The 14,915-nt window shown below is 48.6% G+C and overlaps 2 protein-coding genes across 2 annotated transcripts; one reads left to right on the forward strand and one right to left on the reverse strand.

Annotated features, from left to right (window-relative positions):
• Window positions 1–4,958: 4,958 nt before the first annotated feature.
• Shisa2 (shisa family member 2) lies at window positions 4,959–10,535 on the reverse strand. Its single transcript, XM_032918237.1, has 2 exons — window positions 9,505–10,535; window positions 4,959–6,135 (listed from the first exon to the last, which is right to left on the reverse strand). The coding sequence occupies exons 1-2, from the start codon at window positions 9,836–9,838 to the stop codon at window positions 5,582–5,584; spliced, it is 888 nt and encodes a 295-aa protein (XP_032774128.1). The 5' UTR covers window positions 9,839–10,535; the 3' UTR covers window positions 4,959–5,581.
• A 3,397-nt stretch (window positions 10,536–13,932) lies between these two features.
• On the forward strand, window positions 13,933–14,570 carry LOC116913189 (40S ribosomal protein S9-like). Its single transcript, XM_032917383.1, is given in 3 exon segments — window positions 13,933–14,037; window positions 14,039–14,436; window positions 14,474–14,570. Coding segments are annotated over 3 exon segments (600 nt in total).
• The last annotated feature ends 345 nt before the right edge of the window (window positions 14,571–14,915 follow it).

Genomic DNA, 14,915 nt, shown 5'->3' on the forward strand with positions numbered 1-14,915 from the left:
TCGGCAGGCATCTGAACACTCATCTATGGTCCTGGCACACATGTTTAAAACTTCTAAAACCTGATAGGATGCCATGAGTAGACAATTTGCCCTATGGAACTGCGTTTGATTTACAAAATTATCTTAAAAGTATGGTCTAAAGCTACCTTCTAGGACACTAGGTTGCAGATGTTTGTGTTGTTGTGATAAAATGTCATGACCAAAGCAACTTCAGGGAGAACAGAATGTGTGTCAGCTATAGTTCCAGGTCATTATTCCATCATTGTGAGGAAGGCAAGGCAAGAGCTTCAAACAGCTAGCGTCATCACATCCACAGTCAGGAACAGAGAGAGATAAATACAGACCTGCTTGCTTGTGCTCACTGTGATTTCTCCTACACACAGTCCGGGACCTAAGGAGTGGTCCTGCCCACAGTGGACTGGTTCCTCTAATAGTAGACTTAATTAGGACAACCCCTCACAGACCTGTGCACAGTCCAAACTAGACAATCCCTCATCAAGACTCTTCCCAGGTGATTCTAGGGCCTGTCAGGTTGATAGTTAAAGCCAATCATCACAGTCAGTATTACCAAAGGAGGTTAAAACCCTTCCCTTACAAAGCTGCCTGACCAAACCCACTCAGGCCAGCTCTTGGGTATTCATTTATTAATAGTGTGTCACACATATAAGTAAACTTATTTAAGTCTTGAAGACTGGCCTCTAACCTCCATCAGCTGAAGTGCTCTGGACTTGAGATTCCAGAGTGGCAGTTGTTGAAAGGGGAGGTTCCCTCGGCTGAACTCAGAGCACTGCCTGCTCCAGAGCAAGTCCGAATGGCCTGTTTCTCAGTGGTTTCTGCAACGTTTATTGTAGAGTCTTTCATGGAGTTGAATGACGTTGATAGTCTTCCCATCCATTCAGAATTTTTTAATGCGTTTTGATCTGGACTATTCTAAGTTATTTGCAGAGAAATTGCTTTTGATTTCTCCCCAACTTTCCAAATGTGTTTCTTCAGACATTATTGTGTGTGGTTAAAAGTCTTTCTGCCTGGGCCAGAATGTGGCTCAGTAGCAGAACACTTGGTTAGTGTGGGTGAGGCTCTGGGCTCCATCTCTAGGCCCAGACAAAACTATACACACACCACACACACACACACACACACACACACACACACACACACACACACACACTTGCAATCCTTGCCTTTGTCTGCTGGCCAAATTGTCACTGTTGCTGCCCCTAAGTGTTAAAATGGCTGGCCAATGAACTCTAAACAAGCGACTGGAATATGGCAATCCAGCCCCTGAAGCCCCATCTGAGGGAACTGAGCGCCATGTTCTCCTAGAGGCCATTTCAAATGTCCTTGTGTGTCAGGAAATAAAGGAAGGAAAGTGGAGAGGGGAGAGTGAAAGCGGTGGCACTGGGCCCTCTAAGAGGCATCCTCCTATGCTGGCTTCAGTCCTCCCAACACACTGGGAACTTTTTTCGACCCTCATGTTCTTGGACCAGCCCTTTAAGCATGAAAATCCTTGTGAAATTCCATCGTGGCCTCGTCCGGCCCTCTCTACTCCCTCCCCTTTCTCCATCATGCTCTTGAGAGTCCCTGTAGGTACCTCCCGTGTTTATGTGTTCAAAGCTGCCAGGACCCGCTCCATAGGCTTTGAGGCTTCTGCTTAAGCCCTTCACCCTCGCTGCACTGGGCTGCCCTTCAGAAGCCATGATTGTTCTGTTACTTACACCATGAGAGGAATAAGCACAAGCAGGACCTGGCTAGATTTTCGATTTCAATTCCAGAAGGTCCAAGGAACCTTTAATGCAGTCACCTTGTTGTTTTTATCCAGCGGTGGTTCAGTGAGGTAAGGCACTGTGTTGGAAGCTTGTTTTTGGGAAGTCTGATTTCTGTTGATTTCACTCTCTGCCTATGCCCACCCACTTTCGGGATCCTAGCAGGATCTGACTCTAATGCCACACACAGAAGTCTGCCTTGGGTATTGCAGTAAAAGGTAATACTTCAGGGATGCCATCCTATTGGACCAGGCTAAGTTAACGGGAGTCAATAATCCCCAAGCCTGCTAGCTTTATTCCTTGGCATCTAGGAAGCTCAAGCAACTGCAAGCAAGTGTGTGTGCCACTTATCAGTTGGCAGAGTCACTTCAAGAAATCACTGTGCATTTTGTGTGCTGAAGGCCTGGCACTGTAACAAGGGTCACTGTGCTGGTTCAAAGCGCAGCTGCCGGGTTGGGGATTTAGCTCAGTGGTAGAGCGCTTGCCTAGGAAGCGCAAGGCCCTGGGTTCGGTCCCCAGCTCCGAGGGGGGCGGGGGGGGGGAGGAGAACCAAAGCGAGGCTGCTTGAGGAGAGAGAGCCTCTGGCTGTCATTACAAACTTTGTGCTGAGAGAATCATACATCCTAATTTATAACAAAACAAGGACCATATGGGTCTCTGAGCTCGGGAAATAAAGCTCTACCATTTTGAAAGCATGAACAGGGGCCTGCGGGAACCTGCTCAGAAATGAAGAGTTTGGCGCATGCTCCAGAACAAACCTGTGACTCACAATTGTCTCCTCGGGCTGGCTACCCTGGATGCTGAGGTCAGTGTTTTTTGGTGCTGAGGATGACGCTGAAGGCCTGAGGTAGGCAAGAGAGGCATTAAGTAAGCTACACCCCAGCCTGATATTGACACATTGTAACCTTTCCCCTGCAGTAGAAATGGTGGATGTGGAGTTTCCACTCATGTTTTGATTTGCTTTCCTTGGAGTCAAGATCTCACCCTGTCCTGCTGTAAACTCCTAAGTGCTGGGATGACAGTGATGGGTCACTAGGTCCAGATCAACCTTGTTTGTATCGAAGTCATTCTGAACCAGGCTGACCTTAAACTCATGGCCATGCCTCTACCACTGCCTCCCAAGTGCTGAGGTTACAAGCCTGAGCCACCATGCCAGGCCCACACTTTTCAACAAAAGACCTGGTTAGTTTTTTCTTCCTTGCAAAGATCTCCTGAAATCTAGAGAAGGCCGGGCTATCCTCCTGAGTCAATGCCATCAGCTTAAATGCTATAGAAAATGTGTGTCTATTTTTCCATCAGTAAATGACCCCCCTTTTCAGACAGACTGTAAGATGTTTCAACCGAGTGCAAATTACACCACAGAAGTTCAGAAATGTTATATTCCCGAGAGAGCAAGGCATGCTGGGACTAGGTATTCGTACTTCCACTTGGCTAGCGAGCTCTCTCCAGTTCCTCCCAGCTCTGCAATTGCTTCTAGCGACGTCATCCCCAGAAAGACTTAGTAGCTTCGTTGGATGAAACCTCCTGTTCCATGTACTAGAGCTTTACGTTTTCACCACCCACAAGAGTGAAGAAAACAAAGGCTCTCACCTGAGCAAGCACTGCCTCAGAGATGCACACGGGTCAACCTGCATCGAGCAAAGCCCTGGCGTCAGATAAAGAACTGGCCAACTACAGCTCGCTCACTGGCTTGTCGTTTGGCTCTGTAGAGAGAGTGCTTAAGCCGAATTTTACCCTTTGAGATGGTGGGGGATTGGGGGCAGTTGGTTAGGATAGTGAAACTGTTTTGTGACATTGAAATGTCATAGAATTCAGATCTCGGTATTTATAAATCAGGTTTGGGGCTGGCAAGATGGCTCAGTGGGTAAAGGTGCTTGCTACCCATCCTGACGATGACTTGAGTTTGGTTCTCGGGACTCACATGGTAGATAGAAAGAACAGACTCCCATAGTTGTACTCTGCTCCCCACAGATGTGCCACAGAACACACTTACCTACACACACACACACACACACTCACACACTCACACACATACATGCACACATGTACACGCACACACATATACACACACCTATACACATACCTATACACACACACTCACACACATACATGCACACATACATGCACACATGTACACGCACACACATATGCACACTTACCTACACACACACACTTACCTACACACATACACACACACTCACACACATACATACATACACACACATACATGCACACATGCACATGCACACACATGTACACACAGCCTTGCTGGACCCACCCTTGCTCAAGTGTTTGTGAAGTGTCAACTGTGGTTGTTTTAAGACAGTTGATCAGCTGTAAGCACTACCATGAGGACAGGAGATCCCCAAAAGAAAGAAACCTGCTTTTGAGTGTCAAGGTTTGCCACAGATATACCCAACCTCCCCTGACACCAGGTAATGTGTAAGTAAGGCTCACGGCCCCAGAAACAGTAGCTATGATTCTTCATAACTGTGTTCTGTTAATAATGACTAATTACACAGTAAACATTCCCCGAACAATTCACACCATAAAATATTTATTAAAAATTTAAAATGATTTTCTCCTGCTTTGGTTATTAAAATCTTTGATTCTTGTCTGTTGATACCAAAGGCCAGCAATAATGGGACACTATCACTGTCATCATGAGATGACAGACAGAGGACAGAAGGCAGATGGAGATGCTGTGGGTAAGATGGCATCAAACACCAAACTTCACAGTTATTTAACAAAATTTGGCTTTGCTAGCAGTTGAGAATTTACTTACAGTGTCTTTAAACTTTCCTGTAAGTAAGTGGTTCATGTCTGAAGTCTAAGTGCCATCCCCTATCCCCATGATGGCTGACGACCTATACAAGCACCTCCTCATCACTGTTGGTTTTTACCGATCTTCATCTGCCCGTCGGTAATTTCCCACCCTTGGGACTATTCAGATCCCGAAACCGGGCAGAACAAAATGAACCACCAGGCCATTCCAAGTGGCAAAGTAACTTGGAGAGCAGCAGAGGACAGCTCATGTTTTCAATTGAAAAAAAAAAAACAAACCAAAAAACAACAACAACAACAACAAAAAACCCATCCACTCTTAGGTGCCACTGTGGAGCCATCGAAAAGGAAACGAATGGGTTCCATGCCACCCACCCTCGGAATTTTAAATGTCTTCATCAGAAATGTTCATTTTCTTCCAATCTTTTTAATGTAGAAAATCACTTAATAAGATCTCTACACACGGTTATCAAAAAAACAAAACAAAACAAAAAAAAGCACATAATAGCCTCCCCTCCCCCAAAGCATAAAAATAGACAGACTATATCTTTTACAATGAAGTTAAGACACGCCTCTGGAGGCTGAGGCCGATGACTAGGGTCGGAGTTCAAGCTTGCTTCTTTTCATAATAATTCTATAATTTACATCTCCTTTCAGCCTTGAACACTGATTTTTAAAACAGCCCAGGTAAGCGGGGAGGTAACAGGCATTCTCCAGTGCCGCTGAAGCAATGAGTAACAGCACCATTGAAGCCCTGACTCTGGCAGCCACACCTCAAGGGCACTTAGGAGCTCAAGCATTCGTCATATGCTTGAGGACACAGGTGGCAACCAGGGGCCGTGCTTTTCCACTTTGAATCTGGACACACGCACAGACGCGCTGCTCTGGAGATGTCCCCTTATAGGTGAGGGGGTGAATGAAGTCATCCGGAAAAGCAGCGACCGGAATACCACGAACTTGAGCCGACTTCTGGAGCAAGAATCAGGCCCTGTGTTGCTCAGTCTCATAGAGGAGTCTAATCTGTGAGCTGCAGGCTATACGGTCACTGCAGGGAACATCTTCTGCTCACTGTTAGTGTGAGCAAAGGAGGGCTGCACTGGTCTGTAGCCAGGCTGCAGGCCGTCCATGAACGGAGGCACCGGCGTCATGGGCACAGAGTCATGTTGTACCGCATAGCCCACGTAGGGAGTGTGCAAGTACTGCCCTTGATGGGGTACGATCTGGGTGGCCTGCTGACAGTTGAGTACAGAGAAATTTGTGGGCATGTTGACGTACACATTGTTCATGGTTCCCTCCGGCAAGCAGCAATTGGTCTGCGACCTCGTTGGCGGAGCCCGGGCCCCGGAGTTCGCACTGGAGCTGGAACTGGCAGCCGTGCTGGACTGGCGAGAAGATGAGCCCCGTGACGTGCTGGCGCTGGGAATCATGGGAATGGTCTCCATCAGGCGGTTGCCCCCTGGAGCTCTGCTCTGCTGGGGATCCTGCTTTGGCCGTAGACATCGGCAACAGCACGCTGCTACCAGGGACCCGAGGATGATGAAGGCAACGAACACGGAGCCAACGATGAGAAACGGCACGTAGATGGGGACTGGAGAAAGACAGAGACACAGCGTTATGCTTCACAACAGAATCACCGAACATGGCGGCCAGCAAGGGCTGGGGACAGACGGACAACAGTGACTCCCAGAAGCAAAGCCCGAACGAAGGCTGGGCCAGCTCGGTCACAGGTCAGAGGTTCGCAAGCTGCATCATCTGTGGCCTTGCAGCGCTGCCAGGGTTCACAGGCATGGCAAGGCCCCTGGAAGCTAAACTTCATAATCCCACTTAGATTCCCCTAATACAATACCAGATGCTCCGGCCAGGTTGTCAAAGAACAGGTTTGATCTAGGTGACCCTACAGTGGCCGAGCAGCCTAAAGAAGCCTAGTCTTCCCCAGCAGAGCGCCCACCGAATCTACACGGAAATGAGCTGACACTTTCCTAGGAAGTTCTACACACTCCTTGGCTTCTTTTTGCCACTACTGCCATAACGGGTTTCTTTTCTTATAGGCAGAACAATAAAAAACAAATAGGTTAAGATTCTGAGCCATCGTCATTTCCAAGAATGAAGATGTGGAAGGGAGAAAACAATCAAAAGACAAAGGAACGCTGGGCCACGGAGAAGGCTCAGCAGAAAGAGGTTCTTGCCATCAAGCATAATGAACTGAGCTCAACTTCAGAACCTGGATGGTGGACAGAGAGAGCATCTCCAAGTCTTCTCCTGACCTCCATGCAAGCCACAGCACACGCACACGCAGGTGCCCGCACAGCAAAATGGATAAAAGTTAAAATATATATAGATATATGTAGATATAGATATATAGATATAGATATATTACTAAAAAAGTGCACAAATCTAAAAAAACCTGCTTAATAAAAGTGGATAATACCAAAGTAGTTACCAGAGACTGAGGGGGAGAGGGGGAAGAAGAGGGTGGAAGGAGCCAGTGGGTATTAAGTTATTCCGAAAAAGAAAAATAAGCCCATAAAATAACAATAAAAGGGTTGTTGGTAAAACCAGCAGAGTAATGAACTTTGCTTTGAAATGATTTTCTTTAAAAAAAAACAAAAACAAAAACAAAAAACAAAAAACCTTTCAGGAACCTGGCATGGTGGTTCACAGCTTTAACCTATGGGAGGCCGAAAGGACAAAATTGTCTTTGAGTTCAAGGCCAACCTAGACTACACAGTGAGCTACTGGGCCAGCCTAGGTTATAAAGTGAGACTTTACATATTATATATAATTATATATTATCTGTTTAAAATAAGTAACAATTTTTTTAAATTTCAGGAGCCCTGGGAATGGCAAGAACACAGGGCTAGCAAATCATGCCAGCAGTCAGTCCCTCAGCTGGTTCAGGACACAAGCAGGCAGGAGGAGCCTGCACAAAGCTCGGGACGCTTCTGTGGAAGTCTACGCAAGAAACTGTTGCGTTCTCTGGTGTGTTCCGGACTCCGTTCCTTTTTTGGCAAGGGTGGGAGTGGGTGTGAGGTGTGGGGAACTGGATTGGATGACGTCCTCCCAGATGCTAAGGAACCAGTTCCCCACTGAGCCAAGCCCAGCCCTCCCTAAGGCCTCCATCTGAACAGGGATTCATGGGTCTCACCGGCCTTGGTGAGGCACTGCTGCCAGCATTTCCGATGGGGCAGCACAGAGCCCAGACCTCAGAGGTCAGCTCTGCGAACAACCTTTGCACACTATACTGTGGGAGTCAGGGCTCCCACTCACATACCACACAGAATCACAGAGAAATAAAGGCTGAACAACCAGGCAGTGGACACTGCTGAGCAGAGCCACTTCTCCTCTCGGGGTCCCCTCCCTCTCGGGGTCCCCTCCGCAGACCAGAGGGCTTGCTGTCTGCCATCTGTGGCCCAGCTGGCTCCCACAGCTGTACTGCTGCTCTCATTACAGCCGCACTGCAGGCCAGGTCTAGACCGGAGCAGCGAAAGTCAAGCCTTTTCCTACACACCGTATAAATAGTTCACTCCCTAAATGAAGAGGCCAGCCCCCTCATGTTGTAAGAGGCAAACAAACAAACAAACAAACAAACAAGCCGCAGAGATGTTTTACCTCCAATAGGATAGAAAAAAAAAAAAAAAAAAACAACTTGCCGAAATCAGTCTCAGCCCACATAATGAGTTTGGGGGAGAAATAACTGTTCTCTTTCCAGGATTTCTTAATTGGAAGTGTAAATAGCTACACAGGGGTAAAGAATGCAGCGCTACCAGAAGCCCCCGCAGGCTTAATTGGGCAATTCGTCCTTCATTGCAGAAGGGTTGTGAGAGAACCAGGAGACTTAAAGGGAAGATTTAGGAGTGGAGCGAAGGGCGCCTATGCCCAACAGCCACAGTATGAGAAAGGCCGCTGCCTCCACTTGCTGCAGCCAATGCCACCCCTGACTTTTTAGGAGGTCTTAACAAGCCAATTTCACAGACACCCATGTATTTGTAGTCACTTATTGATTTCTCTAGGCTTTGTTCCCAGACCACACACTCTGCAAAGCTGAGTTCGGATGGTACCGTCTCCAGAATGACCCTCAGCTCTCCTCCCTTCAGACTCAAGTCAGTGTACCAGCGGGAGTAGCAAACTTACAAAACCCTTAACTGTACTGAAAAAGAGCTGCCGGCCGGAGCCTGCTCTGTAAAGCAGAAACCACCTGTACCAAAAGCTCAGGCAAGTCCAACCCTATGTGCTTGTAGCACACACACACACACACACACACACACACACACACACACACACACACACACACACTCAATTTGGCAGCGTCTCCTTAAGGAAATGCCATCTACTAAATTATCTGACAGGCTCATTTCAAAATCTGGCTTTGTCCATTAAGAAATGGTCAAAGCCTCAATGAGCAAAATTGGGCTGTGTTCCAACCGCACGTCTATCAAGTCTGCCCAAGGAGACCAATCCAGATTCCTAGAGGCCTAGGTGGCCTAGAGGGCTGTGCACTGGCTCCTCTGGGAGGGACGGGACTCCTGGGATGTGAAAAGAAAAGTGTGGCATCCACAGAAGCTGTCCATTGTTCCCCAGAACTGCCTTCCTTCTGAGGACACTTGGAGGAAAATCCTGGACAGGCCTTCTCCAGAGGGGTGTACCCTTGCTACTTTCTTGACTATTCCCGAGAAATTAAGCCCATGGAGACAGGGGACATGGGGAAAGGAAGCCGAGAACCATGAACAGAAGCAACGTTAGTTTTTGGCCTCACTTCACATAAAGTTACTGAGTAGGGGGAAACAAAAACAAAAACAAAACAAAATAAAACAACAACAACAAAAACCCAAACCCAAACCCCCAAAAAACTCAGTCTTCTGCTCACAGGCTCTTTCCTAAAACCTCCAGGCTTCCAGGTCTCTGTTGCTCAGGCAAAGCAACCGCCCTCCCCATTTGCACCTGGCTGTTGCTCCCCTACCTGCGGAGCTGTCTGGGCCTTCTCGGTCCGTCCTGCCAGGCTCCCCTACGCCCTGCTGGCGGTCGTTGTCACAGCCGCCCTGGTCCAGGCGCGCCTCGGCGCTGGAGCAACAGTAGCGCAGCGCGCAGCTGCCGCAGCAGATGGTGGCGTCGCCGCCGTCGAAGCGCTCGGGGCACTGGAAGCCGATGCGCCAGACGCCCTGCGCGTCCAGCCAGCCGTGGCAGTACTCGCCGCTGGCCCGCGCCCCCGCCGCCAGCAGCGCGGCCAGCAGCAGCTGCAGCAGCGACGCGCGGTGCCTGGAAGAGGTGGAAGGTGAGCAGCGTCCGCCCCACATGGCACTGCCCTGGGCACTGGTGATGTCTCTAGAGGACACGGATCTCCCCCGAGAAGTTATGGCTCGGCGATCCCAGGGGCTTTCCGTGAGGAACACTCCCCCTCTGAGAAGGCGAAGCCGAAGCTGCAGAGCCAGGGTCTAAGTCATCCCTCCTTGTGAGTGACCCTGTCCCTGCTAGGTTCGGCCTTCACAGGAGCATAGCAGAAGAAACATTCCTGGAAGCCTGGCTTGCAATCCGCCCTTCCTTGTGCATCCCCGAGGGGACGCCCCGCTGCCGACCAGGAGCCAGGCTGCGGCTGGAGCGTTTCAGCATCAGGGTCCGGAGCTGCTGGATGCTTTCTGCCTCTATTCACTCCCCGGGCGAGAAGCAGCGAAGGAGGCGGGCAGTGCGCGCAGTGCTCCCGGCAGCAAGTGCAGCAGCGACCGGCTGCGCTCTGCCTCCGCCACCCCGTGCTCGGTCCTCATGGCTCCGGTCACCGCTCGGGACGCTGCGAGTGTCCGCACCTCCCCTGCAGTCCCAGAGCCCGCCCGGCTGGCGGCGGCCGCGCTGCTGCTGCTGGGCGCGGGGCCAGGGGCTGCCCACTCCGGCTCCTGCTGCTGCCCGCGTCCGGTCTCCCTCTCTCTGTCGCTGGCGCGCCCACGCGGTGGGAGCCGCCCACGGAAGTTTCAGTCCCTCGGGCTACGGGAGCAGAGGAGCGCGCGGACACCCCACGCTCGCCTAGCAGGGCTGCGAGCCAGCTCCGACTGCCCCGCTGCGAGCCGTGCTCCAGTCTTAAAGAGGAGGCTTCCCTGCGCGCATGCGTGCTGAGCGGGCTTCCCTCCGCCTTGGGACGCCAGGGGACACCCGTAGCCCTTCACTTTCTTTCACCAAAGGTGTGGTGGTGGCCAGGCAGCGGTGCGAGTGAAAAGAACAGACTTGTGGGAAAACACGTTTTAAGTCAGCCACACCTTGGAAGCCAGTTAAAGCAAGGATAGTAGAAGCGAACGTTTAGTACAGATCTTCGACACACAACATTCTGAGTTACCCTCCAAAGGATAATTCTTAATCACTTTCCACGATACAGACGACGCAGTCATCACTCAAACTTGTCTTGCTCAGCTTCCAGCCTCCAGGCCCGGCAAGAACACAAACCCTACTTGAGACGTGGTGCCTGGCCTCCGGGTGCCTCTTCACTGCACAACAAAGAGGTCAGCAAGGACATCGATAGGGTCACGGTCTAAATTATCTATATCACTTTATTGCCCCCCCCAGTTGGGTTTGGTGATTGTCGCCGTCCCGTCCGGCAGAAAGGTGCCTCCGTGTGGCATTTGACCTCCTTAGCTTAGACAGCTGCAGTCAGGAAGAAGGCAAGGGTCCAGACGCCAGAGAATCTGAGAAGAAACGAATAGCTTCACTCAACGCAGCTGAGCAGGTGCTGGTGCTATTAAAGTAACCATGAGTATTTTTAAAGGACCTACTGCGTCTTTCTCGGCTGGAGCGATTCCATGTGAATCCTAAACTCAGCCACACAAGGAGGATCCTGAACATCACATGTTCCTTGGCTCTGGTTCTCTAATGGAGAACTGGCTCTGACGACCCACAGCTACACAACACAAAGCAATTTTATCCACAGCAAAGACATTTTGGGTTAAACCACACTACAGGGCTCTTAATGCAACCCTTACCTAAAACATTGAGAATTAGCCTTCCACTCACCCCCAGAAAATGTTCACAGAGAAAACTCTACTGTCTGTCCCTGTGTCCACAAAACACCTTATTCTTGTCATTTAAGCTGCACTTGCACGGAGCCCCAGGGCTTGTGCCTGAGAAGCAAATGCTCTACCACTGAGCTCCACTCCAGTCCTGAAATGACATATTTTTAAATGCACCAAACACCAACCTTCTCTAAGCTAAGAAATGAACAAAACTTCAGCATTGAAGAGGCATTCGTCTCATAAACACATTCTGCATTGAGAACTGGGGATTCATCTTGACACCTTGGCCATCCTTTCCCTCAAGCAGGGTGGTCTCTAACCCACGAACTAACTAGGCCCAACCCTGCTTAGCCATCAGAGATCAGATGGGTTGGCCACGAACTCAAGCAGACTCAAAAGTCTCTGGATTAACAGAGGAGTTGGACTGAAACATAATTAAGCAAGTACAAATAATACAAGTACGATGATGCACAAGCAGTATTGTGCAAGGCCAATATGGGTGTGAGCGGCAGGCACATATGTGTTTATATGTATGTCCACATATATGAGCATGGGCATGGTGGCCAGAGGTTGACTGATGTGAGGCCTCTTTCTCAACTACTCTCCATTTTGAGACACGGTATCTCACGGAAGCTGGAGTTCACCAAGTGAACTAGACTGACAGGCATATAAGCTCCAGAGGTTTGCCTGGGTGCCCCCATCCCACCCCATGATGGGATACAGGCCAAAGCTACCACACTTAGCTTTGCTGTGGGTGCTGGGGATTCAAACTCAGGTCCTTATGTTTGTGTAACCAACCCACAGTTTACTGACTTGATCCAGCTCCCTGACTCTTTCCAGGGCCAGTTAAAACACACGGGGCGTCAGAAAAATATCAGAGGACTAGAACTTAGACTTAGGCCCTGAGAAGCCAAGTGGAGAAGCCAAGTTTTGACGGATGGAATCGCTCTCTTGTGATTATGGTTAGCTACCATTTTCTAGCACTTACATATTCCAGGCAGCCATGTCCCTGCAATGGCCGATACTCTATACTGAGCATCTCTGCAGCACATTTCATCTTCACAGCCGCCCTATAAGGACGACATTACTTTGCTCATTCTATTGGTGAGGACAGATTTCCCAGCACACATGGACAGAGGGGGTCAATTTGCCTGGAACCACTCACTTGTTGCTTGACCCCAAAGCCCATTTACCAAACCACAGTCACCGCAGTCACCATTTCCAGTGCGAGGATAAATTGATCAACCCTCCTGGTATTCTGGTATTTGATACTTTTCTAAAATTTATTTTGTTTTTAATTAGGTGTAGTGTGTCTGTGAGTGAGTATGTGATCTGTGTGAGTTTCAGAGGCCAGAGGAGGGCATTGGATCCACTGGAGCTGAAATTACAGGCAACTGGGAGCTGTCCCTTTGGCTTCTGGGAAACTTACTCCAGCCTTCTGCAAGCGAGTTACAACTTTAAGTATTTTCCTTAGGTGTTGTATTTGATGCAAGATATTCGTACTGAGTGCAGACGGCACTTGCATTATACCTCCTTTCTTCTCCCATTTATGTGGGTCTGCAAAACACCCGTGGTTTATCCAGAGTTCATAAAGAAATTGTTGAACATTTCACACTGAATTGGTCAGATGGTTTGGTCGTACCATGGTTTAAGGTCAATGTTTCCACTTCTTTCCCAAGTACTCAACAATCGGTCTATAATGGGTAAATTTAGAAGCCTGTGGCCTTGAGGAGTTTTATTCTCTTGTCTCAATCATTGGGCATCCTTTATTATGTTGGGGACTGGACCCAAAGCCTTGTCCATTCTAGGCAGATGTTCTGCTATTGAACCACATCCCCAGAGGCGTTTATGAAAAGTTAAAGAGAGCTATGACTTGATGTGATAATTGTCTTCGTTGTTCAAAGGCCCCACACATTATTTTATCTCGTCCTCTGATTTGTTTTTACTTTTACTGTGCACCTAATATGCTTGTATTGAAATTGTATAAAATAACTTACCAATTACTTTTCTATGTTGGGTGCTACAAAAGGGGGCTTAAGATGGCCTTCTCTTTCCAGAGGCAACCAAAAGAAATTCCATGACTATTCTTAACAGGCTGCCTAAACTACTCTACTGTTCTGAGAAACCAAAACTAGCTATCACAACATAAAGTTTGTAGGGATAATAATTTGTAATAATCAAAGCTAAACGTTGGGCAGACTGACCACGACCTGTTTAAAACCATACAAAAAGTATGATCCCTCTCTTTAAAAACCTGAGTTCTATAGAACATTCTCGGGATAGTTTTCCTTTAAGTATGTGTGCATTTATATGAATAAAATAGTTGACTTAAAAAAAAAAAAGGAACTTCTGATCCTTTGACGTGAGTTCGTAGGAGCAGTGAACCTAGAAAAGTCAACATGCCGGTCGCTAGAAGGTTACAAAACTTACGGAGACCCTTTGAAAAGTCATACCTCAACCAGGAGCTTAAGCTGTTCTGAGAGCGTAGGTTCGGGAACAGAACTGTTCTGTGAGGTGTGGAGGGTCAAATTTACCCTGACCAAGATTCGCAAAGCCTTCTGGGAGCTGCTGCTGCTGCTGCTGCAGCTGAACGAAAAGGACCCACGGGATCTTTTTGAAGACAACCTTCTGCTGAGGCAACTTGTTCACACTGGGTTGCTGGGCAAAGGCAAGATCAAGCCAAGACGAAGCTGGTTTACATCTTGGGCCTTCGGGTTGAGGATTTATTTCTCGGAGAAGCAGCTGCAGACCCAGGTCTTCGAGCTGGTCCTGGACAAATCTATTCGCCGTGCCTGTGTGCTCCTCTGCCACTGTCATATCAGGATCGGAAAGCAGGTGGTGGACATCGCATTCTTCTTTGTTGGTCTGGACTCCCGGAAGCACACTGACTTCTTTTGCCATTGTCTTTTGCCATTGTCATTGCCAAAGTGTAAACCATTATGTTAATGGTTGTGGCCACCCAGGTAGTGTGAAGAGGAAGAATGCCAAAAAGGGCCGGGGTGGTGCTGGAGCTGGTGATGATGAGGAAGAGGATTAAAATAACACTTCCTTGGACTGGAGGATCCTCGAGTCTTCCAGATGACTACTAAAGCAAAATTAACACTTGAAAGAAAGGAAAAGAGAGAGACAGAGAGAGAAGAAGAAGAAGAAGAAGAAGAAGAAGAAGAAGAAGAAGAAGAAGAAGAAGAAGAAGAAGAAGAAGAAGAAGAAGAAGAAGAAGAAGAAGAAGAAGAAGAGGAGAAGGAGGAGAAGGAAGAAGAGGGAGAGGGGAAGGGGAGGGGAGGGGGAGGGGAGGGAAGGAAAGAAGGAAGGAAGGAAGGAAGAAGGAAGGAAGGAAGGAAGGAAACTTCTGACATTTCACTAATACCTGTTGAAGATCAGA

The sequence above is a fragment of the Rattus rattus genome, chromosome 12, assembly GCF_011064425.1.
Source record: "Rattus rattus isolate New Zealand chromosome 12, Rrattus_CSIRO_v1, whole genome shotgun sequence".
NCBI classification, from domain to species: Eukaryota; Metazoa; Chordata; class Mammalia; order Rodentia; family Muridae; genus Rattus; species Rattus rattus.

Coding starts and splice junctions, on each gene's coding strand:
- Shisa2 (XM_032918237.1), bottom strand. CDS start 9,838: ATGTGGGGCGGACGCTGCTCACCTTCCACCTCTTCCAGGCACCGCGCG. Junction 6,136..9,504: donor AGGCCCAGACAGCTCCGCAG/GTAGGGGAGCAA, acceptor GTCTTTCTCCAG/TCCCCATCTACGTGCCGTTT.